This window comes from Filicampus tigris, chromosome 19, assembly GCF_054856515.1.
Source record: "Filicampus tigris isolate MCC_2025a chromosome 19, RoL_Ftig_1.0, whole genome shotgun sequence".
NCBI classification, from domain to species: domain Eukaryota; kingdom Metazoa; phylum Chordata; class Actinopteri; order Syngnathiformes; family Syngnathidae; genus Filicampus; species Filicampus tigris.
Window position 1 is genome coordinate 5733436 of NC_141235.1, and position 26859 is coordinate 5760294.

The window sequence follows — 26859 nt, forward strand, 5'->3', positions numbered from 1 at the left end:
ACATAGTTGGAGCTCCTCGGTGTGGTGTGTTTTCTCACCTGGACTCTGCGAGCCGACCGATCGCCTCCTTGCTCGTCTTCCTCTCTCTTGCTGCTCTGAGCCGGCTGTTCCAATGAGTCGGCCAAACTATCAGGACTGAGAGAGCGACAGATGTAAAATACAGTGAGTCAACCTCTGTTTATTGCTGGGGATTATGTTCCAGACATGCCTACTGTACGCAAAAGCCTGCGATATGTAGAAAGATCATTTAAAATCTGACAGGAAGAAAGAGTATAGATTTCTGGAGAAATCGCAATCAGAAATTGAAATGAGAACTTAAACCCTCGGATGGCATGACATTTTGATATATGTTGAAATTGGAAATGATAAGTGGTAACAAGTAATAAGTGAAATAGAAAATAATAGTAACACGTAAAAATGTCTTTTCCATTTACACAACAACAGATAGTTGGACACAGAAACATTTAAACCCATTAAAAAAAAAAAGGTAGCATAAGCTTAGCATATAGCGTCTGTACCTGCCCTCCTCGGTGGCGGGGCCGAGCTCTGCTATCGCCTCATCAACGGCGGCCACCGCGTCGCTTCCTCTCCAGCCTGGAAGTGAACACAAGTCTTTTTCCGCCTGCCGCACTTGTTCCAGGATGGCATGCACCTTCTCCTCCGTCATCTCCTCGTCCTCCAGGCCTTCCTCCTCCAGCTTGATGTCCTCCAGGAGACTCTGCAGCCTCTCCTGGGTCATCTCGTCCTCTTCCTCATCCTCCTCCTCTTCGCGGCGTCCTCCCCGCCTCTCGTATGGGGCGTAAGCGCCCTCGAACATCGCTCGCCGCTGGGCCGCCCTCCTGTCGTTGTCGGGCGACTCGCTGGTGTCCTCAACGCGCACCAGGGGGGGCTCGCGGACCAGGGAGAGATCGCTAGGCCTGCTAGGGGTGTCTACTACGCCATTGCCGCCTTCGCGCAAAAAGTCGTCGGAGCGCAGAGGGGTGGGGGAGGCGCAGTGAAGGTCAGGGGGGGTTCGCAGCTCCGCGTCTATTTGGTGGTATCCTGCGTGGGCGGCAGGAGGACAGCAGGGTTAGCGTGGAGGGAGGGGGCGGACACAGCGAGGGTCGGAAGAGGGGAAGAAAAGGAGGAAAGAGTGATGGAGGTGATGAAATGATTGGGCGAAAGAGGCGGCGGTTGTTCAAAAGCCACACAAAGCATGTCGCAAGCCACTTACACACTGGTTGGCAGACGTTGGACCATATTTGATTTTTAAAAGGGACAGATGAGCGAGGTCATTCGCACATGACTTCGCACAAATCTCTTTTTTCCATGAAGATAACATTAAATTAATCAGAAAAACAAAAAACATACATTGCTTTTCTTTAAAAATAAGGACATTTGAATGGTATTGTACATAAAAATCTCATTTTAAAATTGTATTATTTATATTTTGTTTAATTGCAATTATTTAAACAGTTATTTAGGAAAATCAAAGTATGTCACAAAGTTTATTTGATTATTTTTACAATAAAGGAATGAACCAATTCGTTTTTAAAGAGATAAATGCATGTTTAAAAAAATGGATGGATGAATTCATTAGCCACTTATTTCATAGGATGAAAAAATGTTAAATGCAATAAATAGCTAAATACATTAAATAATGAATGATTAGTATCATTTATTAAAGAAAACAAATACAAAATAAAAAATGAAAACGTATGAGAAATGAGTCATTTTACTAATATTTGATCATTTACAATATACTCTATCAGTTGACAATCAGTTATGTAATTAAAGTGACAATGAAATTAAAAAAAACATTAAATTTAGAGTTCACTTTGATAATAAAATAATTCATTATCACTTGTAAAATGTATTATTTTATTAGTTACACCTAAATTCAATAGGGCTGTAAGGGGCTAGCGCAAAGCTGTGACCAGGGTGTGCAGTTTACCACCCAGTAAACACTCAGCCTCTTTGTGTTCAAAGCCAATTCCAGACCCAAATAATCTAAATGGGAGAAGCCGCAAGAGCTGCATTAAGCCGAAATTTCCCGCTTTGACATGTTATGTAAGGCACAGACGAATAAAATGCCTTTATCTATTATGCTTGATCCTTGGTGCTTTGACGAAAACTCTGTCGAAATACTACTGGTAATGTTAACTCATAGCCAGCCACCTAGCATGATTTCGTACGATCTGAAATCAAAGTTATAGATCGCACTACAAGACCCACAATAGGAAACATTTTAGCTTGTAGGAAACGTCTTGTAGCCTTGCTTTAAAACCACTTCAATAAGTCACATTTTGGCATAAAAGTGGTTGTTTTTTCACGTTGTAGTGGATAAAAGGAGTCGTGAATTGGGTTAGCAAGCAAATCTGGTCAGGATTTACAACTAATCCACCCCTATGAACCGCTTTCACCAGGGTAAGAAACATGTAAAAATGTCTGTCAAATCAAAAAAAGAGCATTTCACAGGTACTTTGTGGTACCTTAGGCGTGCGATTCCAAACCACTGTGCTGAGAAGCCATACGGTGTGTTACAGGAAATGTCACCAAAATTATTTAATTGACTACAAATAATGAATATTTGTTCAGCTAAGCCAATCACCTAGAGTGACATGCAGACTAATTTAATGCTCTTACACTACTGTTCCAAACTGTGTATCTACCTGTTGCATTTATACAATAATAGCCTCTTTGTACAACTAAACAGACTCAAATTTCACACTGGGTACGTACATGTGTGAGTAAATTGAGGTGAGAATCATGATTTCAGTATACATCCTGAGTTTTGTGACTTTTTTTTTTTCTGGAGGCCTTGTAGCCTCGCTTTGGTCAGCTGAGGTAGAAATGTCACGCGTGTGTTTGTGTGTGCGTGTGTAATCTGAAGCAGCTTGCAACAAGAGGGTCAAATTTTGATGTGAAAGTGATTTATCTCTTCATTTTTTTGGGGTAATTAATGGGCTTTAATAGCGTGTCAGCATCCAGGTGGGTTATCGGATTGCGTTACTGAGCAAATTCAGTCTAGATATAGACTTCTGGGACGGAACGGTCGCGCCTGAAGTGAGGCGGGATGCCGGGAGGGAGGGGGGATGGCGGAGAGGAGGAGGAAGGTGGGAGAGGAGGAGGAGGAGAGAGGGAGGAAAAAGGGGAAGGAGGCAAAGGGTAGGAGGAGGAGAACGGGGGAGGAGGCGAGGGGAAGGAGAAGGCGGGAGGAGGACGAGGGGAGGAAGGGGAGAGGCCGAGGGGGCTGCAGGGCGAGGAGGGCAGCGGGGGGGAGTACGGGAGCTCGTCCAGGTGGGGCAGGACCGGAGCGACGGGGAGGAGGTAGACGGGCGGGGAGGCAGGGGGAGAAGGGAAGCGGAAGACAGAGGGAGGCGAAGGAGGGGAGGCAAAGAAGAAAGAGGCGGCGGGAGGGATAGTTTGCGAGGAAGAAGAAATGGCGGGCACGTCGGCGTGAGGCGTTTGGGGACACGGGGCGAGCACGGGAGATCTGAGAGGTTTGGGAGCTGATTAAAGCGGCACACAAACACGACAAACAAAAACGGACAAAAAACAGGAACGTTAAAATGACGATGAAAAGACAGCAAACAAACAGGAAGTGACGGATGAACGCTTGATCATGTGATCGCTGAGTCGTCCAAAAGACTCGGGATCCAGGCGCTCACATTCCGAGAAGTTTGAGCAGGGGCAAAGAGGAGATTTTAGACTTTGGAGTTGCTCTAAAATGCAACTGCACTCACGTTTATGCCTCCTGAGTAGGAAACGACATTGTGTCCATAAACCGCAGCAAAATAAGCGTCAAGAGTCCATTGTCCAATACCTACATCTGATAAGACCCACGTCACCTCAAATAGGTACTTGGAGTAATTTGTTTACTCAACTACAGAGTACCAGGCATTTACTTTCTAAAGAAAGCCTTAATTTGCACGGTTTTCAAATCGTTACTGTTAATAGTAACATATTGTATGATATTGAGCTATTTTTTTTTTTTTTACAAATGTTAATCCCAATTCAATACATTTTGTACATATTCTCTAAATACAACATAACATTTTCAAATATAATTTATTAGAATGCATATTGTAACATACTGTATATTATGTGAACAATAAAACAACATCGCTTATACTGTACATAATATATAATCATATGATGAAATATCAAATAATGGTACTATGGTCAACATTTCTTTCCCCCACATGATACATATTGGTATGATATTTCTTTAAAAAATCCAATAAAATACAGTAGTAATGAATTTTAGAGTAATTTTAACCGTAATTCAATACACGTTTGATTAATACCCTTTAAAAATATTCAAAATATCAACATACACTTGACCCTTGTGAGGATAAGCGGTTCAGATAATGGATGGATATAAAAATATACAATATATGATTTTTCAAATATATTATAAAAATCAGAACCTGAATTTGTACAATGGATACACATTTTTTTAAACTGAATTAGCATAATTAATTTTATACTGCAAGGTATTTTTTTAATTAGTCATTTTTGTTTGATTTTGTTTGTTTACTAATTCCTGCCTACTTACAATAATAATTGACCAGCGCCATGAAATAAACAGCACTTATCCGAGTGAATAAATGAAACCATCGCTGTGGTCAATTTGGTAATGAGGACCTTCAATTGCAGTGTGGCATCTCAGAGAAGAGGCCACTCACCGAGATAATTCTGCAGTGAGTGCATTGGACACATATTTGTGAGTGCAGTGCAGTGCAGTTATATGGGAATTTATCTTACGGCTAACAGGGGGATGGAGGAGGAGGGGAAAAGGCATCGACTCAGGGCTTCTCTGCAGGAGTTAGTCTGAGGAGGAGGAGGAGGAGGAGGAGGAGGAGGCGAGCCGGCCTCGGAGAGGATGAAGCTGGGAGGAAGCGAGGAGATGACTTCTTCACACACTCTAAGGGGGTGAGGAAAAAACGGCGACGCCTTTGCCGACGCGCATCGGAAAAGGCGTCGGAGTTAGTCTGAGGAGTTAGTCCGTGCTTTTAACTCATCGCTGCCATAACTGACCACCGACCTCCAAGCGGGACCCATTTCAGACCACAATAACCATCGCAAAAGTCACGTGGCGTGCCCGATCCAAGGCCCAGTGTTTGCCGAGTTGTGAAAATGTCTGAAATGTGTCATCCGCGAGGTGTGACGGCGGCAAAGAAGCAGCGGCCGGCAATATGTAATGAGCAGAGGGAAGAGAGAAAGGTAGAGTGAAAGTGCCAGCAAACTAATGATGTTTTTTAAAAATAATAATACAGTAAACCACAAATTGTGGAACCCCCCCCCACAAACTCCCATTTTTTTTTTTTAAATTAATTAATTAATTAATAGTATCAACCACAAATATACCCCAATGATCCCAAAACAATGTTTTTTTCTTATTTTTACATGAAACATGTTTCCGCGTTACAGACATCGTATTAAAGTGAAGATTAAAAAAAGTTTCCAAAATTGGAGATAAGGAGAGAAGTGTATTTCCTAGAAAAAAACGTGTGCATTTTCTAGAATAAAGTTGTATTTTTATAACAGAAAAGTCTTATGTAAAGTTATATTTCTTTAAGAGGGAAAATGTGCATATTTTTCAGCTAATAGTTTGTTGTTCTACAGGAAAAAAAAACTCTGAGGTGAGTTTGTGAAGGGTTAATCACAAATCGGCAAGGGTTTACTGTATTACAGTAAAAACAAAGACCAGTGCGTTTATACAAGCGCAAAGCATGCTCACCAATCATAGAAACAAAGCAAACAGCAAAAACATGCATCAGCACATTTTTTTTTCCCCATAATCATCTATTGTGATGGTCTTAATGCTGCACTGTGATACCATCTTATCTTCAATATGCAAGTGGGACGACTCTGAACATTGACATTCACATTTTAGAAATGAATAAACATACAAAGATGTTATACTGTATAAAGGAGATATTAAAAATAACGAGTGCCAATTCTTGTCATGCTTGCCATGGAAGGTTAAATTAAAGGTCCGCTTTATGCAATGATGGCCATAACCCAGGTTTTAATATTAACTTTGATTTATATTGCGGCATTCAAGGTATCTATACAGCTTACATTTAAAAAAAAAATATTAAATCATGTTGCGTCTGTGGCATTTTAAGGTACATTTAAGGGTTCAAGTGTCATTTTTCGGCATATTAAAGGCCTTGCTGCTTGTCTGACTGGAGCAGTAGCTTAGGCGTGAACCTGGTGGCGTGATTGGCTGAGCTTGCGAGGTTCGAGCGTGTCCAGCTGAGACAGAGAGAGCAGGTGAGGAGCGGTGAAGGAGGGAAAGGCGAGAGACTAAGGGCCTGATTTACTAAAGGTTTGAACATGCAAAAACGGGTGCCAACTTGATGCGCTAAATTACAGCATAATTTAATTAGTTCAGCAATTTATCAAACCTGAGAAGAATCTTGCCGTTTTTAAATGAAATGAAAAGAAAGGCACACAAAGCGGTGTAGTGTAGTGCCGAGAAAATGAGAGGCGGCGCAGACAACTTTTCCGTTCGTGTAAACATTTTTCAGATGTCACCAAAAATGATTGCGACAATTTTAGAGCTTCCTAGACTGGGCCAGTCACAAGAAGGTGTCATGCCACATCATCGATGATAAAACTCCTTTCAATGCTACATTTCCTTGTTTCTGGGTCATTCCAGCACACTGCAACAATTGGTGCCGGCCTCTCTTACAGCACTTTTCCAGGTGAGCTGTACTTTTCAGTTTTTCAACACAGTTTTACACAAGATGGACACAGACCTGTACATTGTTATTGTCAAGTTAAATCAAAGAAAAAATGGCTTTTATGTTTGTCAAAAATGATCAAAAGCAATGAATTTATTTTCCGTAACTCAGTAATATGTTTCTTGGCCTCTTCCACTAACACATTCAATTTCGTCACCTAAACATTAAACATTCTCACTTTGGTGCTCGGACAAATTTCCCAAAATGAAACCCATCAGAGCTACCAAAAGCGCAAAACCCTCCTTTAAATATCCTCCACATTTACACCTTTTGCTATGCATTTTAGCGCCCGCTGTTTGGGATCTTAGTAAATCAGGCCATAAGAGAGTAAAGAGTGTAGGAGCTAGGGTGGACTACGATTTACCATCGGACTGATCCGGGAATACTGCGTTATCATCGGCAAAGCAGCGAGTGCCTGAAATGTTACCGTAGTCAAATATGGGCCCTTCCAGCAAAGTCACAATATCCAAGCGATTGATCTTATTCAGCACCGCCGTTAAAGTGTCCGCTGGAGAGAGGAGACAGAGGGTAAATAAGAGCCTGCTTTCCGGGGACACAACAACTTTGTCGACAGTGCCCTCGTCTTACTTGTGGCGTTTTTACTGTCCCTGTGCACCCATTTCTTTAGCAGCATGAAGCTCTGCGCCGTCAGGGAGTTTGGGTTCTCCACTCGGATAGAGTTGATCTCTTCCACAGAGAAGTCCAGCTCCCGGGCCAGCTCTGGAACACACGCACCAAAATCAGCAATTCGCCACAGTGCCAGTAGACGGAGTAGTGGCGCCATCAACAGACACAGACTGGTTACATGCAGTTCCGCCTTGCTCTGCTCTCTTGTCGTAGACAAACAGGCTTACAGTAGACTAGAGCAGGCTAAAAAAATTGTGTCAATCTGGCGGCCATGATGGCAGGGATGACTGTCCCACCAGAGCTAAAGGAAAGCATGCAGCTCAAAAGAAGTGTGTCGTATCTACCTATTCATATCTATGTTTTTTTTTTTTAAATGTTATTTTAATTGATTTATTTATTTTTTTACAAATGCGTTAGTTACATCCACTTCTCTCAAACATGCTATTTATATGCTGGGTATAGTATACAGTGGTTTTTTTTGGACCTCATCTATGGCATCTGCAGTGATGCAAATGTGCTACAGAACGTGCTGAAAAGAAATCATCCTCGCAAAAAAACACTAATTAATCAATAAAATCAATTAATCACCCAATCCTAAAACAAACTGTTCAACTGATGTCTGTGATGGAGATAAGCATTGATAAATTCCTAAAGGCAAACTTGGTGCATTGCATCTCATTCCAAGTGAAAATGTTTGATCACCTTTGCAACAGCATACAGTATTCATAAACCTCAAGTGTGTCTGTCAGCTGTGCAATTTGATGGTCTGTGCTCATCCGCCTGCCGTCAGCTCAATGGGGACTTAAATGACGACCAGCAGTAAATTCAAGGTGGAGAGAACATTGAGTTCACTTGTTGACTGCAGCACTGCCTCTGGCTGGTGTACATTAAAAATGGATCAGAAGTGCTTGACCACCCAATGGCCAGACAGGCGCGCCCGTAACCCCCCGCCACAGTGCACAAGCACACACATGCGCGCACAGGGGGTGTGGGCCGATGCTGCAGTGCAGGTGGTCCAGCTTGTGCTGGGCTGCAGAGACCACGCCCTGAATGCCTCGTGTGCAACATGGAAGTGGCATGATTACATTTCCAGACATTTAAACTCAAACAATGAAAAGAAAAGGTGCGAAAAGTACGGCCCACTCCTTTCTGTAATCCAGCCCGGCAATCATTTCAACAGTCCTGTAATATCTGTTGCATTTATTTATGTGTTATGTTTTTTCATGGTTGATTAAAAGGTATTCATTGTTTGTTTTCTTTTCATTACTCTGAAATACTTTGGTTCATTATATTTTTTTCTTAAAATGATAAAATCAACAATTCTGTGTATGTATATTTATACAAACACAAACAGTGAAATAAAAAAATGCACATATACATTAAACATTTTTATTAGTTTATTTATCATAACTAAAATATATTAGTAAAATAAAAATGTTTATATAGGCATGTAAATAATTAAAAATGAAATTAAATTAATTACAAGTAAGGTAATCATTGTGGTGAATCAGTCCTTTGTATTTTATAATTTTATTTTTAATTATTTCATTTTATTTATTGTAAATAAAAATACAAAAAACCAATTGAAAAATAATTAAACTTATGTTTAATTGTAATTAAAAACTATGTAATGTTAATTTATTTCTGGTAAATAAGAAAATTCAGGACAAGCATAAATGTAAATCAGTTATTATTATTATTATTTATCCTCATATGTCTATTTAAAAAAAATCTAAAAAGGCACATAAAAGTTTGCCTGCCCATGGTGTAAAGCGTCTGTTAATGATTCTCACATGATATGTTGATGACTGCTGTGACCACGCCACTGCAGCACATGGAGGCTTTTTAATTTATTTATTTATTTTTAACTGCGCGAATGCTTCCATTGGATAGCAGCAGACACTGCAGAACCAGTACTCAGAGAACTAGTGTCATTTGTGGACTCACCAGTCCAACTGAGTCCCAGGTGGTCGGCGACTATGGCCATGCGGAGGTCTGTCCTCTCGCAGGGACTCTGAGGGCCTGAAACCGAGCAGTGCAACACAGGAAATATTTAGAAATTGCAGATAGATAAATATAATAAAGAGATCTGATACTGAGAATGAGACAACAAACAAGAGCGCTCTATGAATGAAAATGGGCTGTGGTATATTTTACATCTATACTGTGTCACTTATGTGATAGATTAGGTGATGTAAATCAGTAGTTGTAGTGCTGGTGAAAAGACATAAGACTAAATTGACCTCATTGTCTCAACTTTTCTGGCCAAACTATCCTATACTGCTTTCAGTTCAAGAGTGGACACCCTGTGATGTTTATGATGCTTACTGCACAATCCATGCATGAAACTGATCTGTGAGGCCAGAAAAGCACTTAAATTCTAATGTCAAGTGGTATTGTTAGTAGATAAATTTCACATCACAAACCATCAGGCAACATTCCCCCGGCTAACGAAAGCAACTCACGGCCACCGCTTGACATCAGAAGGCATCAGTCTGTACTCATGCAAAGAGACACGAGTAGCCTGATTGTCAAGCTGGGTCGATGAATTGTTTTCACTCCAAAAGAGTAAAAACACCACCAAAGACCGGGCAAGCAGACCAGAATCAACACGTCACACACTGACAAATTATCCAAGAAATTAAGAGGTACGTGTCACAGGTAGACAGGCTAATCCGTAACCTGGTGCCTTAGCTGTGCCGCTTACAAAAGCCAACGTCACACACTCCTCAAAAACGCTTTGCCAATCATTAGAGAGGCTTCTCAAGTTCTAGCGAACCGCGACTCAAGAGATTGCATCAAATTATAGCACGACGGTCATAACCTGATCAGACTAAAAACAGCCCGCCAGGCAAGGGCAACCACAAATGACCTTCAGACCAATTCATTATATGCATGATCCAGACTTCTGGTACTGATCCAAATTACAATGGCTTGGTGTTGATTTTAACGTCACTTTTCCCCTAATCTTTCCAGAGTTCCCCCAAAACAAAGAGCCTGCAGATTTGGCACGCAGTATCTGGGCAATTTTGCCTGGATCAAGCACATTAAGAAAGGCAAGCATGCCATATATTGTGGGTCTTATATTTAGAAAGCATTGTAGATATATGACCCACAATATATGACAGCATGTATTGTGGGTCTTATATTTAGAAAGCATTGTAGATATATGACCCACAATATATGATCCATTTTGGCCAATGCTGCAGTTACTTGCTGCTGCTCTTCTGACACGGCTGCTTACAAACTACAGGCTGGATACCTAATTGTGTGCATGTGAAGTCCTTTTGAGACTTTGTTTGTGATTAAGGGCTACATAAATAAATTTGGCTTGACTTGAGTTGAAATGTCATATGACTGCGATAGATTGCTTGCATGTATAGTGCAAAGTGGCCATTGACGGGCCAGACCAGGAGGCACTGTACAGCAAGAAGTGCACGATGACATTTTACAAAATTAAACACAGGATAAAACTAAATAATAGCATTAATATCGTGCCTCTGGCTGTAAAGAAAAGTAAAACATTAACAAACAATATAATACATTTAAATATTTGCACTGACTTGGTTGACAAGTGCCACTGTACTGGAAGAACAAGAAGAACTAACTTCTAGCCTAGCTGATTCTTCAGTCTGGATGCCGTGTGGCCTGCCACTCACAGGTCATTCTGTTCTGTAGTATCTCAGGTTACGTATGATCACGCAATCTTCTGATACTTTTTATGGGACTGAGAATGCTAGAACTGAAGAGGCCTTTCACGTGACGGGCATAACATGAGAGTGAGTATGGAACGCACAGCACTGAAGACTTGACAACTTAAAAAGGGCTCATCACTCAGTGTAAAAGCTTTCACTAATTCCAGACTGCACCTTCCACTAAATATCAGAAACATCACAAAATCACCCCGGGTAGGGCTTCGTCACACAACACAAGGATGACACAAACAAGTGACAGCTACACTTGACACCACAGAGCACCCACGACAACTACATGCATAAGAGAAGATACACAAGGTGTTTACAAAAAAGTTTACAAACTAGTCGTGTTTGCGGTGACGGGAATCGTGATTGGTTGATCAACCTCACTCCCTTCCTCCTTCTGCTCCTCCCCTCCGAGTGTCGGCCTACTCTTCCTTCCGCTTGGCTGCTCAACCTCAGCTCTCTCAGTGCTAGCAGACGGTGTGGATGTGGTAGTGGTGCTGGTGCAGATGGAGCTAGCAGTGCGTGCAGGGCAGGAACGTCTAGAAGCTCATCTAGATGGTTCTGAAAAGGACATGTCCCTGCAGCTCTCTTGGTCCTCATCGCGAGGTGCTGTTGCCACTAACTTTGGTTCAGCTTCCTTGGGAATGGTTCAGTCCAGAGGGTAAGGTGTATGCCTACTGATGTACCTTTGTGTCACTTATACGCTCTACTTATTGGGTGACTTTTGGCTAAAATGTGTGTAAATATGATTTTTAAATCAACTGTGCTTACAAAGGTGAGAGTCTAAAATGGTTTTCATTACTGGAATTCTAAATTTAGGAGATCACTTCTCTAAGGGGTCCAAACCTGGACTTGCATATGTTGTATTTGACCCCTATGGGTTCTGTGCTTCTTATTGCAACATGAGTAAAAAAAACAAACAAAAAAACACCTTCCTGTTCGATAGCTAGATAAACAAGGGTTGTATCAGTACCAACAACCTAATACTGTAATCTTAAATAAAGTGAGAGTCATTGATGTTGCTACAGGTGTTCAATGTTTGTGGGTTGGTCAATTCTTCTTGAGAAGGTGCAGAGGGGCAATTTGGGCTATGAGGAAGCACTACCCAAATCCTCGAAAGTCTCCAAAAGTGTGTCCAGAGGACCAATGGAATTTATGAAATAATCAGTGAGATAATTTGAGCAATTTGCATAGTTTACAATATCTAAATTTGAACCTGAAGCTATTATATTAAAATCATCTAAAGTGCTTGGACACTCAGAGCGACTATCTGTAGCTTTATCAGATAACAAGGTTAATCCTGTTCTAAACGTGGTGAATTTGTTGTTGGCGGTTGTGTCTCTGCCAGTAGCGTTTGATATTTCTAGCTGCACCGTGGTCGCCTGTACAGGGACCCGAGGGACTACTACAGGGAAATGCATAGAGTCTTGATCATTATCATCTACCTCTGTGTCCCTGACCCTGTACCTGCCCACGGAGTAGGAATGCTCACCGATTTGAAAAAACTGGAGCCTCTCCTCCACCATGTCTCTCTTGCTCATGTCAATCGCACCACTGCGTGTCATCTCAAACATCTTTCCTTCGTGGAACGGGAAGGGGTTGGGCTCACTCGTCGGCGTGCTATCATCTGTCGGCGTGCGGGCGGGGGTGCTGTCAGGTGTGGTGGCCTGAGATTGCTCATCGACTGCTAGTCCGAACGGCTTTGGCTCACCGTTGCTCGCTTGCGTTTCTCCCATGTCGACGATATCTTCTTCAGCACCTTTACTGGGCCAGGGGTCAAAGTCCAACCCTTTAGTCGCAACAGTTTTAAAAGGAGAATTAAACTCCTCTTCCAACTTATAGCTAAAGTATGTATCTGAAAATCCCTCTTTAGCCGAGAGTTTCTGTCCATTCATTTCAACGCTGTCTTTTTGAGCGTCGTTAGGTTTTCTACCATCTGATAGTATGTCTTTCTGGTCCTTCAAACATTCCTCAGGGGTTTTCTCCTCTTCAATAACTTCTAGTTTAGTCGGAGGAAAAGAGCGGTCTAAAGGCCTGAAAGTGTCAGTCGCCCAAACATCGCGCCTGCTGTCCAGAGAGCCTAACGACTTCAAGTCGGCTTGCTCGTATAGACCATCATCCTCATCTTGCAGGTCATACCCATCTAGGGAGTCTATCTCTGTTGCATCTGTGTCATGAGAAAATTCAGCTGTTGTGGCTAACGAACAGTCTGTTATGGACTGGTCGTTTCCATTTTGTTCACATTCATAGTCCTCTGCCTTGCCATTGGAACCACTGGAACCGTTCAAGCCATTGGTTCCAGCCAGAGGTTCTTTGTCATTTCCATTTTTATCATGTTTTTTCATTTTGGCCTGATTTTCCTTCTCCTTCTTATTTTGATCCTCTACTTCCCAAGGAGCTTTAAAAGTAAATTTCTTCGAGGGAATTGGGTGAAAGATTGACTCTTCATCGTCGTCCTCACCGTTGGACTGATTATCATCCACCTCAGGCGGCACTGGCGAAGGGGGTTGAATACGTATTATTGGTTCAATTCGCAGCTTCTCCTGTTCTTCCTGTAAATTCACCTCCATCATTTCCGTCTCAGTTTCTGACGAAGCGCAAGAACCTTTCTTGTCTGGATCAGAAGTTTCTGAGAGGTCCAAAGGAGGTGGAGGAGGAAATTCAATGTATGCAACGCCTTTGTCTTTGGAGGCCTCCTGCCACGTTTTTCCATCATACCCGTTAACTGTGCTTTCTTGGAGGATGGAACTATTCTCTAATCGCTGATAGTTATCAGTCATTATCGTTTCTTGCATGTTTGCATTAGCAATGTCTGCTTGGGCAGCATTGATATTAGTTTTGATTTCAGTTGTGGTCTCTTTAAAAGACATGATGGCACTTCCTTGGTCATCTTGTTCTAATTCCTCAGATACCTCCATGATTGGGCTCGGTTTATCTGGCATCAACCCCATGAAGCCATCAGGGGTCTTAGCGGTGAGGTCATAGCTGACCTCCTCGGAGCTGGGGGTCTCTGGTGTAAGGGGGCTTTTCCCTGAGCTATCTATGAAGGAGATCTGTTCTAGGGTGTCATCATCTGGGCTGAGGGGACCAAGTCCAGAAACAGACTTCTGTTTGACAGCATGCAGCGCCCCTTTGGCCTCCCTTTCAGCCTGGCGACCAACCTGTAGGCTAACATAAACAGGTAACGTTTTAATGCCTTTGAAATTTTCTTTGGTTGCTGCGGCAGCTGGAGGCGTTATGACTTTTTCCAGAATGTCTCTGGAATGGACTAAGTTATTAGAGTTGGAATCCTTGGGAGCATTATCAAGGATCTCAAACGTAACATTTTCATTCGTTTTGGTGGCGGTTGCCTCAAGGCTTTTACTTTTAGATAATGTTGGAATCTGTGAGGGTTTTGTTACTGGCTGTTTCTTAGGGAGGAAATTGTCATTATGACTGAATGTGGTTCTTACAGGAATTTGAGATTCTGACTTTTTCCTCAAGTTTTTATTCATTAGGTCGTCACCATCTATTCTTGAAACCTCCATTGTGACTTTCTTTGTGACTTGATGTTTGTTAGCATCGCTATCTTTCTCAGAAAATGCTCTTTGTAGTGACACATTTGGGACGTTTGTATTTGGAAATAGTTTTGGGGATCTGGGTGAATTCAAAGCCACTTTGGTGCGATCTGTGTCTTCATTATTATTTTGGGGTGTTTCCTCCTGTGATATTTCAGTAACTTTTGATGTTTTTCTATCAGCGAAAAACTGGTAAATCGGGAGTTTGCTCTCCTGTAATTTCTTTACAGAAGGTTTTGGTTGAACTGGAGGGGGTGTTTTGTTTGGCCTAGTTTGAGATTGTTTCTGAGCCTCAGATTCAAATTTCATCCTCACAGAAGTGACTTTGGATGTTGATTTTATGTGGGAAGGAGAGCAGGGCTCAGACTCACAGGTCCTAGATTGTTGGCTTCTCTGAGGACTGCCTGGCAAGCTAGAGCTTTTCTTCTCAGTAGGTAAAACACTACCAAAGGTTTTACCAACAGAAGGCTCCCTGAGTTTGGTTTTACTGAATGCCTCGTCCCCTGCCTTAGTTTTTTGGGGGCTGCTGCATGCTGAGTTCGGCCAGGACCTCGGCTCTTTGAGTTCTCGTCGGACAGGCTTTCTCTCGGGTGACTGAAGTTCATCGTTAAGCTTTTCTGTTTTATCACGAAAAAATTGGGAAACCTCACAGAGTTTTTCTTCTGCCTCTTTTACAGTTTGATCCACCCTGTCTTCATAGAGAAGCTTGTCCCTGCTCCTGTCATGTTTATCCTCAGTAAATCTCATCCAGACTGCATGTTTGGGGCTCCCTTGTTCAGTTGAATAATGGAGCACTGTAACTTTATCAAACTGTGGCGATTCATCCCTCTGCAAAAATGTTCCTGCTTTCAGGGACCCATCTTTTGAGGACTTGGATAAAAACTCCCTTTTGGGGCTATCTTGCTGCTCAGATGTTAGGTTCCTGTCAGTCTTAATTGCAGAACCTTCTGTGTCGGGATGACGTGTCGAGGGTGCGTCTAGTTTCTCAGAGAGGAGCATTTTTTCAGCAAACCTGTAGGACTCTCCTCTGATCTCTGATAGCTCATCATCACAGTATTCTATGGAATGCTGACTCAGCAGTTTTAGGGCTTTGTAGGAATCATCAGCTATCAGTTGAGCAGAGCTTGGCCGACTGTCCTCCTCCTGCGAAACTGGTGTGTTAACGCGAGATGTTTCCAGGAAAGGGGGCAGGTATTCTTCAGCAATCAGTTCCTCCTCTTCCTGCTGGCTCTCGTCATAATCAAGCAGTTCCTTAATGGTCCGCTGTTCCCCTTTATAGACATAAAGCTCAGGGTGTTTCTTAGTTTCCCTGATGTAAACCTCAGTCGGCTCTGCTGTGCTGTGGCCTTTCTCAATATGAACCTCAATTATCCGTTCTACTGTGGGTTTGGATTTCATGTCCCTGTCGAGAAATCTTGGTGACAGCTCATCTCCTTTGACTGAGTCCTGGTTAGCTTTGTGTTCAAACAGACCCGCCAGTTCTTTGGATGGGTCCCGACCAGACTGAAAGGCTTTCATGATGTCTCGCACTGACATGGATTCCTCAATCCCCTCTGCCGTGTCAGTGAGTTGAGGCTTATGATAGACCATTCTAGTCGTAGTGGTAATCTGAGTTTCCTCTTTAAGACACATGCTCATTGATTCCTCCTCTGGAACCGTCATTTGGATGGAGGTGACTGAGCTTCCTGAAGCCGCACCTGACTCAGTAGAAGGTAAAGCAGAAGCAGCCTCCTCCAAAAAGAGAAGGTCATCTGAGAGGACTTGAACGTGGACCTCCTCTAACCTGTTCTCAGACACACTGGGAGGGATGGGAGCGTCAGTAAATAAAGGCTTGGGTTCTGTACTTTCTGCACTCTGGGGAGCAGAAGGTGTCTTTTCACTCCTAGTCTCAAAGCCACTGTCAGACAGTGGACTCTTATCCTGCTCATGAGACAGCTCCTCTGGGGACTCAAGAATGGTGTCACCCCCCGGATAAGACTCAGCAAGTTTGCTTAGGTCCTTCTCGGATGGAGACCTGAGCATGCCTGACACTGGCGGAGGCATTTTCAGTTTGTGCTCCTGTATTGTCATAGAAGGTTTCAGTATACGTTTTTGTTTCTCTTCCCCTTCCCCTTTTGCCTCCTCGTATCTGCTTTTCAATTCCATTTTGGAAAGAGAGCTAGCACCAATATCATTCGTTAAATAGTCGACCACTTTCGCCAAATCGAGGTCATTGTTCGACTGGTGCTTAAACAGATGTGAGCTCTCAGCAAAGGGAGTGTGTTGGTCAGAAAGAGTGTTTCTTTGGGCCTCCTCAATCTCATCTATGGAAAATTCCTCCCAGCCATCCTCTACAACATTCTCTTTACTTTCGTTCACAATGTCCTTCTGTAGTATCTCACTCACCTTAACCAAATCTTCCTTCACTTTCTCAACGAGTGTGTATGGCTCATCATCCTCCAACTTGGTCTCACGAGGAGTGCCTGTGCGTGATGTTTGGACCGTTTTAGCGGCCGTCTGTGTATCTGTCTGTAAGATTGCTGTCATTCTCATCAGGTCTTCTTTCATGTCTGCTACATCTTTTAGTATCTCCCGGTTGGAGGCGGTGGCATGATGAATGATGGGTGGTGTGATGTAGGGGGGCGATTTCAACTGGGAGTTAATTTTGGAGGCGGTAACGCAGGAAGACATGGAGGAAGAGGGTGAGGTGCGAGGGGAATCAGGAAGTGCCATTTTGAGAGAGCCTGGCCCTGTTTTAACAGGGGTCTCTGGCATGACGCTGACCAGTGAGTACACAGGTACAGTCACCGTATTTGAAGTAACTGCAGGTACTGAGGAGGCAGCAGCAGATCTCAGAGAACCGTAAGCAGAATTTGCTGTAGCAGATCTAAGAGGGGATGACAGTGATTTAAGCGTGCCATAGCCAGTTGCTGAATAGGAGTCAATGGCTTCATTTATGGCAGCACTGATGCCAGATGTGGCTGCCTGGGTGGTGGCTTGGATCCTTTCTTGAAGGCTTCTCTCTGACAAGAGCCGGGAAGAAGGTGAGGAGGGTGTAGACGAGGATGACGCATATTTGATGGGTGAAACGTTCCCATTAACCATGGACAATTCCGATGACGCAATGGTTGTCTTCCCAGTCGAGGACAATGACGACAAGGAGTTTTTCCCTACTCGTGCAGACACGGTTGAATCAGAAGAGGTCTTCAAAGAGGAGAGGGTGGAGAGGCTTTTAGCAGAGGGAGGATTTGGTGACGCTGTGTCAATCTTAAAAGGCATACTAGAACTGTAGATGCTATATGGTTTCTTTGGTGAGATTGGAGCGGCTGTGGATTTATCCGGTATGTAACCATTGGGTATGGAGTGAATTGGAGAAGTCCTTGATGTGTAGGGTGAAGAAAGACTTTTGATAGAAGCGGGATCTGTGGTAGGTTTACATGGACCTCCAGAGGACACCAAGCCGGCAGAGGCCTGGACAGGATACTGAACCTGCTGGACAACTGTTTTAATGGGTGATGGTATAGTCCTATAAGACCTCACAGGGGACGATGGGAGTATGTCGGGGGATGCCAGGTTGGGTGCTTGTAATGGAGATCCCATGCTGGCTCTAATTGGAGAAGAACATGCAGGTGATGGGGAGAAGGGCCAGGCAGATTTCAGTGGAGAAGCAGCTGCTGAGCTGGCCGGTGAATCGGCAGCGATGACGGAACCGCCCATTCCGCCGAGCTTTGCTTGGCCAGGGATGGTAAGAGGAGCAGTCGACCATGGGGGGTAAGGTCTGGTTGGAAAGACAGGTTTGTGAGGGTGACCAGCAGGCAGTGCTCTTGTGGTTGGTGTGCTTCGCTCAACTGCTGTTTCTTCAGTGGAATTTGGAGAAACAATGATGGAGAAGTAATGGGAAAATAAATCAAAAGGATGTAGAATAGTTAACAAAAATGGTAAAAGAAAAGAAGATGCGGAAGAAGAAGAAGAAGAGATCAGAGGAGGGAGAGTTGGTCAGTGATGCAGTTCTGTTATTAAAGTAACAACAAACAGCAGTTTCATGAAGTGCTCAGATTTTTAAGTATTTATTGATGATGGATTTAATAAAAACTGTTCTTCAGGTGTTGATCTCTCAAACACTGACAACAACCACAACAAAATGGATGAAATGGAAGCCCAACAAAGCAGCAAAGTAAAACAAAAAAAAAAACGACAAAAAAACCCCAAGACAATGGCACTGAATTGGCAACGGAAACATGGCAGGACAAATGCACCAGGATTACTTCAAAAGCAGCTCCACTTTTCGGACATTAGATGATCTAACACCAGCATATGGACTCTGCGTCTAATTTCAAACCAATTTAAAAGTGCCTTTTATCTGTTTGGTCCCAACGTTACACATGGCATATTTCACTTAAGGACAGGTCAGACAAGCCCTTTGCCTTTTTAATGACAAAATGTGTCCTCCAACACTGACGTTTGGTCCATTTTGTCATGCACAGTCAATAAAAAGATGGTGACAAGCGGAGACTAAAGAAAGAAAATACCAGCCAAACTCAAGACCTCCTAACATGCATGGCTGTTCCACAAAAAAAACTGCCACATCACCATAAAGAGCTGAAAAAGTCAGATGGGACAAATGAAAAGTAAAGAAAGTCTTTCTTTAACCAGTCTGTCAAAATACTTGAAACATTGAGACAGTTGGACAGTCAAAGAAAGATCCTGATGTTGCTGATTACTAAAACAACCAAAGCCAGAAGAACAAGAACTCACAACAACGTGGGCAAGCACTGCACAACAGTTCCAAAACCATTCATGCAAAATAAGATGTACCATGTCGTAAACAAGCATGTGGACAGTGCATGTTGTGTCAGGAAGAAAAATGTTCAATTACTACAACGCCTTGGACACATGATAATCATCACGAGCTGTTCTCACTGAAGTTTTTTTTTGTTGTTGTTAGTGAAAATGACAAAACTCACTCAGTGCAGGCTCGGCCAGATAGCTGTAGCGCTTACGCAAGGCTAGCGATGCAAAGGTATGACGTCGCTCGGGCTTTTCAGTCTGCAACAATAGCAAACAACACAAGTTGGTGAACGCAGCTCTAAAATCCTATGCTGCAGCCAATTGGAGCAGGATCTGGATTTTAAAAACACAATCGTATTGAACAGCTAATTTCCGAATATTTACAATGTAGTTTTTTAGATAAAACAGTTTAATGTTGAATCAATTTCGAGGCCAAAAGACAAGTACGCAATCTTAAAGGTATTACACTGAATTAAAAGCAAGTATCTATATGATATCATGCAAAAGTCAGCACTTTGAACAAGGGAAAGTATTACATTTCCCTTGGGGCAGCGCGGCGAGAGTAAGCCTATGCTTAGCAGATCTAGCAGAGGGTGGCGCATGATGGGGGGGGGGTGTAGTTTACCTCATCCTCAGCATCTGACTCCATTTCCTGGTTCCCAAGATGCATTGCAGAAACGGCCGGGGGCAGGGGAGAGGAGTAACATTATGGAAAGCAGGAAAGGAGGGGGAAAAGAAACATCAGGGGGTGAAAAAAAAAAAGAGAGTGATTTACAGAAGCTCCGGAAGCCACTGTGGCAAATGCAGCAAAGAAAAGTCAGCAAGCCAACAGTAAATCAAAAAGCGCCATGATAAAATGCAAGAACATCAACCAAGTCAAGCCACAAAATAAAGCCAGCCTGATAGCAAAGTAAAAATGTTTTTTTTAGAGCCCTAAGCCAAAAAGCATCCAAATGAAAAAGAAACAGCCAATGACAAGCAACCACGGCGTACAATAAAGAACCAATAGACACTGAGAGAAGCCTTAAACAGATAAAAGACACACTTTCAGACAAAATCTTCCCCACACTTTTAGCCTATCGCTGCTACTTCCCTGACGGTGAGGATGGTCATGGTAGTGGCGACACATAACGGTCACTTGCACCTTACCTTTTTGGCGGCGGGCAGCGTGATGTTCAAGTTGCATACAGCCGTTTGCGGCAGGCCTTTTGTGCCCTTGCACTCTTTGAGGAACGTGAGACGGCCGCAAGCCTCCTGGCTTGGGTCTCGCACCTTTGGTGAGGAGGGGAAAACGGTTTCTTTATGGACGGACCTCTTCTTGCCATTAAATGGTCTTCAACAATTGTGAGGGACTCCGACTAAGTCAGGATTTCCTTAGCTAAAACTCGACTTTACCAACTTAGTATTGAAGAGGCTTGAACAACACAACTTGCCTTGAAATCTTGCCTGTTTGAATATGAAAATCTATATTGTAAAGATAAATCTTTAAACAAGTAGCATGGAGCAACCCCGACAATTATTACATTTGGATTCAAGGATTATGGTTTTGATAAGTGAGCAGCAACTATGTTTGCGACAGTCAGATAAGGGACATTCTACAACAGGTAAGCTATATTAACTCACAGATGAGCTGAGAGATAGCTGGTCAAACATTAACTAAGCTTCATGTTGGTTATGTGTTTAATAGAATGTCGGTAGAGCAACATACAATACGGTACAACCTTCCAATTGTGAATGTTAGTACAGCTATCCAACACAAGATACTGATTACAAAAACTGAGTACAAAACATATATACAACTTGCATACCTCTGACTGAGCAATGTCTTGACCCAAATTGCTTCAAATTCAGTTGGGACTCTTAGTGAGGCTAAGCAGTGCAGAAAATGGATGGATCGACTTGCTTGACTTCTGCCAGAATAACTTGAGACTTGAAATTTGAAGTTTAAGACTTGAGACTAAATGTGTGTCTTCCTCTCACCACTGGTCATCGCAAATGTAGATTGACCCACCGCAAAGCAGTGAAAATGTCCTACAATTAATTGTACTTGTCTGACAAAGACTAACGAAATGGTCTTTTTTCTTATTTTTCCTACACCCTGCTATGCGTGTCCTAATTAGCGTTATTGTGATGAACTGGTTCACACGCAGGAAGAGGAGTTTAACCAAGCGGCAAACCATGCAAGAGGATTGATTGTACAGATCGTGGTTCGAGGTTAGCGGGTCAATCGATGACAGATGGAACTAGGTTAGTGCCTATGGACGGAGTCTTCCTTTAAAAAAAAAACAAAAAAAAGAAGTTGTGCGTATGTGTTCGGTACCTTGACGCAGAACGGCAAGCGGTTTTCCTTGAAGGCGTAGAAGTTGAGAACTAACTGCTGACCACTTTTGGTCAGAGGAGCCAAGTTTCCGTAGCAATCCACGTATATGGGCCGACCCTCCAGGACCTGAAACCAGACAGAACCACAATTACAATAATTTAAATACTGCATGTTAATAAAGTCACCAGGCCTGGACTCTGATTATCAAGTTTGCAAACCTTCTATAGCCACATTACCACCTCAAGCTGTGGGAACTGCTATTTCTTAGCACTTGTAGCTCCTGAAACTAAAAGGTTCAATCAACTATGACATGCTTTTGAACCTAAATGATCAGGAACTTTTAGTTTTTGGTACTTTAGTCTCTGGAGCAGAACGTTTCTCCTTCCCCAACCTGAGATCCCTGGAACATTTATGTTATACCCAGGATTAAATTTAAACAAAAATGTCACCGTTCCAAACATACAAGGATCCTCCAAAGCCATAGAAATATTTGATCAGAAATAAGCACCTCAATGTCTTTGCTCCTGGCCACCTCCTCAAAGTTCTCCTGCTGTTCCAGGGTCTTGTCCACTTTGTCGTCAGTCATACAGAAGCACCTCAGTCTAGACTCCACCGGGTCGTTCATCTTGGCGAACACCACAAATTTGGCCATGTATGGAACACAGATCAGCTCCCTGTACAGCTGCGAGGCCAAGCCCACCGTCTCTGGGATTTGGTGGCAGTCAGCCAGCCAGAACCTGCTCAGAAACACTCAATAAGCATGCAAGATGTAACACTTGATACGTGCGAGAAGATGCCTGGCTCCTCACCGTGCCGAAACGTTGGTTGTGAAGGATACGCAGTCGTTGACGAAGGTGAGAGGAGTCGTACCCGTGATGTCTTCCCACTGTGCCGGTGAGGTACCACCTGCCAGACAATACAAGCGAAGGAATAAATCTTGTGTCGTGGTGATTTTTTAAATTAATATTTTATATACACTCTCTGAAGTATTGGTATTGTCGGATTTAAATTCGTCGTTAAAGTAATCTTTTAGGTCGTTACGTTATATGTACTGTATACCTTTTGCCTGTTATTCTCAGGGTTCTATGTTTTTTTTCCAAATGATGGTCAGCAACCCTTCCAAAAACTCCAACGGAAAGTCGTGATGAGTGAGTTGTGCTAATAACACCACTTCACCTGTGATGCTGCAGAGAAGACGGAGGCAGGGGGTGCAGTCTCCTTTGTAGCCATTGGAAAGCCCCTCGCCTGATAGCGGTGGTACTGGGATTGTCATAGTGATGGGCTTGTGGAACTTCCTCCGTCTTGGTTCCACGGTCACAATGGGGCTGAAGGTCGCACGGTTACCAAGGATCTTTTTTACGGACTCGTCGGGTACCGGCTGGGCCTGAGAGGCCAGAAACAATGGTCAGGGTATTCTTCTGCATGTAAAATTTGGAGGCAACAGCCTTTGTATCATTTCCCAAAACCTCTGACATCAGAAATATGTTATCTGACCAGTAACCAGACGAAGAAGAGCTGTATGAGATTTTATCTCATACTGCAAATATGTGAGATGATTGAGTAGATTTGCTTATTTATGTATGTATTTATTTATTTATTTATATTTTTGCTTGAAAGCATGTGTGATTTCACAGAAAACTATATAGCAGACATAGTAAAATCAGGTAACTTTCAACCGTAGCTTTATAAGTCATCATTAAAAGAACATAAATTCATTAAAAAAGCTATAACATCAATGTCCCTTGCATCTGTTTGTTTAAGCCTGTTCTTGCTGTACCCACCTGCAGCCCAACCTTGATCTTTTTGGTAAGCGCTCCCTCTGGGAAAGAGGCCTGAACCAACGGGACGCTCCGGCTGCACAGAGTCCCGCCCTCGGGTCCCATCTGATGTGTTTCCTGCCTTATGCGAGATACCACGGCAAAGTACTGAGGGAAGTCTTTGGTGATTATGCGGCAAATCCTCTTCCTCTGCAACTCCTCGGCACTGTCCAATTCTATGAGGATATCAAATACACGACATTACATTAAGTGCTATTTATTTAGAAATTTGAAACTGAAAGCAGGTCTTTACCTTCATCCATGCCGTTTAGAAGCTGACGGAGCTCCTCAGTCTTGCAGTCGTATAGATGCTCCTTCCAGGTTTCACCGTTCTCACTTCGCAGGAGGATCAGTTCTCGCTCTTGCCCCCGCATGGAGCCAAAGTGGGGGATCTCCACTATCACGGGCCTAGTAGAGAACAAATCACATATTGAGTCAAGCGGCATTCAAAACAACTCAGCAACTCGGATCCTCGAGGGCCACCGTCCTGTATGTTTTAGATGTTTCCCTCCTCCAACACACCCGATTCTGCAAGCTCTGCAAAAGCCTGATAATGATCCTGACAATTTGAATCAGATGTGTTGGAGGAGGGAAAAATCTAAAACATGCAGGATAGTGACCCTCGAGGACCGGAGCTGCCCACCGTTGATCTAGACATAACACAGACTAGAGAACCACACATAGTGCAGGTGTGAAGGGACAGTGGTTCTACCGGGTGTTTAAGCCACGGTTCTACCAAGTGCTCAGTTGACATAAAACATTCTGCGACATTCTGGTACCCTAATGAAAGGGTACCAAAAAGCATTTAATTACATAGCAACGCAACAAGATTTCCTAAAAATGACAGTCTGTCAAAATTCTAGAGTAAATCCGGTTGTAATGGCCACTTCAACCTAAGTGCAGTGCTCCAAGAATTTTCAAAATCGGATATCTGTTCCAGTGTAATTTATTTTTTTGTATCAGGCAAAAAAAACACCACCTTTTTGGGATATGTTCTTATTGAAGTCAAATATACCTTCAAATTAGAATAAAAAAGTATAACTTTAGCACTTCGCAACAGATCTCATCGACCCTTTTGTTTCGTCTGTTACTCGGGTAGTAACCCGCTTGGCTGACAAGTGTCAGTTAAAAATATCCACTAATAAGATTGTACGGGCCAAAATTTTGATGGGTTCTTCAAGTGGATGAGTCAAAGCCACCGTGACGTCACTTGCCCTGAAAACTGGACTTATATAGCGCAAATGGAACATTACTCATGAGAAAGGCAGTGTGGGCAGTAGAATACAGTAGGTCATGTACTATTTTTCCTGAATTTGTCATGGGGGACATTAGAAGCGTTTGAAGTGCTTCTTCCATGTTTTTTTTTTCAATTCCACAAAGATGAAGGCCACTTGTCACGTTGCTATTTTAATAACCCCCACATCTTTTTAAAATGGAAACTCCCCAAAACAGAAGCCGCTTGGCAGAAACAGGGCTTTGCAGTCGTTCAATGGCACAATCAGGATGTCTGAAGCTTTACTGAGGAGGGTAGAGGAAGAAACCTTTGAGAAGCAAAGCATGGTCGCACAATACAAGACAAGCATGAAGCCAAATGATGACAACTTTGCGGGGAGAAACAGAAGAGCAGAGTGGCCACTGGAGGGTTCCTTGATCTTCTCTTTGGTAAATCGCCCAGAGAATGAAATGCTTTACTTTACATGTTTCATAGTTGTGTCGTGTGAGGTCTCAGCCACATCGCAATCGGATGTTTTTTTTCCCCCCTTTCTTCAAATCCAAAGAATTCATACACAAAGTGGAAATTGTCAACACTCATTAAAAGCTCATTGTTCAAGCTTCTCTTTGGAAAACCATCCCAAGAGTTTCAATTTACTTTACTTTCAAACCTGTGTCACAGTTGTGACTTGTTTGCACACAATCACATTATAATGCGTTGAGTCATTTGTCTTGTGTACTTTAAGTCTATAGAAAAGTCCATAGACTCTATGGAGGAAGTGAACATTGTCTACAATCATCAGAAGCTCACTGTTCCTTGATGGAAAACCATCCAAAGAGTCAAGCCAATCCTTGAAACAAAAGTCACATGCCCAAAAAAAAGCAGTTCAGCCCAAAACAAGCCAATAGAGACCAGTGATATCATAGGCCTTGCCAAAAGAAAACAATAATGACCTGGAAATGAAAGTAGTCAAAGTAAGTGGATGGATTCCAAGCTCCAAAATGTAGTTTTAGGAAGAATGTACAGTACCTGTAATAGAATTTTACAAGAGGTGTATATGGACAAAAGTACTGGGACAGAGCTAAGTTGTCTCTGAATTTGGTATGTGACCCAATACCTTTGTACATATAGGGTACAACACAACTCCCAAAAGGTTAGGGAGAGGCAGCTTTCGCAACAATTTTAAATTTGAATCTGAAACGCACTAAAACCTTTATAGGTGAAAGTAATTTGCCCTTTTCTAAACTTGTTCAGTGTATCAGTACTTTTTGTTCAGCTCTCTGTTCTCTAATAAGGATCCGATGGGTAAAATTCACAAACACAAATGGACCAATGAAATTCCTGGTTCAATTCAAATTGGTTTCAGCACATTCCTCTTCATCATGTTATCCCCGTTTTGACATTACGAGATGAAGACGACAGCTATAAATTGATGAACAGTACCTCGCCATTTCAAGATTTCAAACATGTTCTCAAAGGAAAGTAGCCACTGAGCTTAGAGTGTCAGCAGGTCAACAGAGGGACTGGAAGACTCACAGAAAAGCAAAGAAGTGGACGTCCTTGGAAATTAAAAAAACAAACCTCTATTGTGAATTTTGCCATTCAGCTTCGTGTTAAGAGCAATAAAAAAGTACCAAAACATTGAGCAGTTGGACATTTAAAAATTTAGAGAAGGCCAAATTAGGTAGGTAAGTAAAGTGAACTTTTGTGAGTAGTTTATATTCCACCCACATCAGCGAATTCTTCCCAAAACTACATGCTGACCCGATAGCATCATGTCATGTTTGAACTGAAATTCAAGGCAGATGTGTGAAACAATCATCATCACGCAGCATGAGGCATCAGCCTGCTGTGTTGGGACTGGGGTGGTGGGAAGAGCGGAGAATTAACGGGTGACTGATGCTATGTTGTTGTTTTTTTCTCCATTTTCCTACCCAACAAATCTAGTTCCTCGGGGTCCCAGCTGGAGCACTGCGCTAACCAGGCTCTCGCCTTCATTAAGAGCTGGTGGCATTCTGGGGAGATGTAGCTTACTGCGTCATACACAAACACACACACAAGACACACGCAACACAATTTGTGTGAGATCAATGAACGGAGACGTTAATGAAATGTCACTT

The 26859-nt window shown here is 42.8% G+C and overlaps 1 protein-coding gene across 21 annotated transcripts in view; it reads right to left on the reverse strand.

Moving 5' to 3' along the window:
• Positions 1–26859, reverse strand: part of LOC147129116 (ankyrin-3-like) — a 53531-nt gene that overhangs the window by 4153 nt on the left and 22519 nt on the right. For 12 of the 21 annotated variants that reach the window (XM_086016888.1, XM_086016870.1, XM_086016876.1 and 9 more), the window contains 16 exons: positions 26674–26772; positions 23780–23934; positions 23491–23702; positions 22886–23093; positions 22519–22615; positions 22218–22446; positions 21710–21835; positions 20539–20661; positions 20015–20041; positions 19566–19647; positions 12558–18458; positions 9312–9386; positions 7326–7457; positions 7102–7245; positions 519–1041; positions 39–135 (listed from right to left, as the gene is read on the reverse strand). In XM_086016888.1, coding sequence (XP_085873014.1) covers positions 39–135; positions 519–1041; positions 7102–7245; positions 7326–7457; positions 9312–9386; positions 12558–18458; positions 19566–19647; positions 20015–20041; positions 20539–20661; positions 21710–21835; positions 22218–22446; positions 22519–22615; positions 22886–23093; positions 23491–23702; positions 23780–23934; positions 26674–26772 — 8230 coding nt within the window. The remainder of the gene's footprint in view (positions 1–38; positions 136–518; positions 1042–7101; positions 7246–7325; positions 7458–9311; positions 9387–12557; positions 18459–19565; positions 19648–20014; positions 20042–20538; positions 20662–21709; positions 21836–22217; positions 22447–22518; positions 22616–22885; positions 23094–23490; positions 23703–23779; positions 23935–26673; positions 26773–26859) is intronic. The other 9 variants (XM_086016885.1, XM_086016883.1, XM_086016884.1 and 6 more) reach the window with 5 other exon arrangements.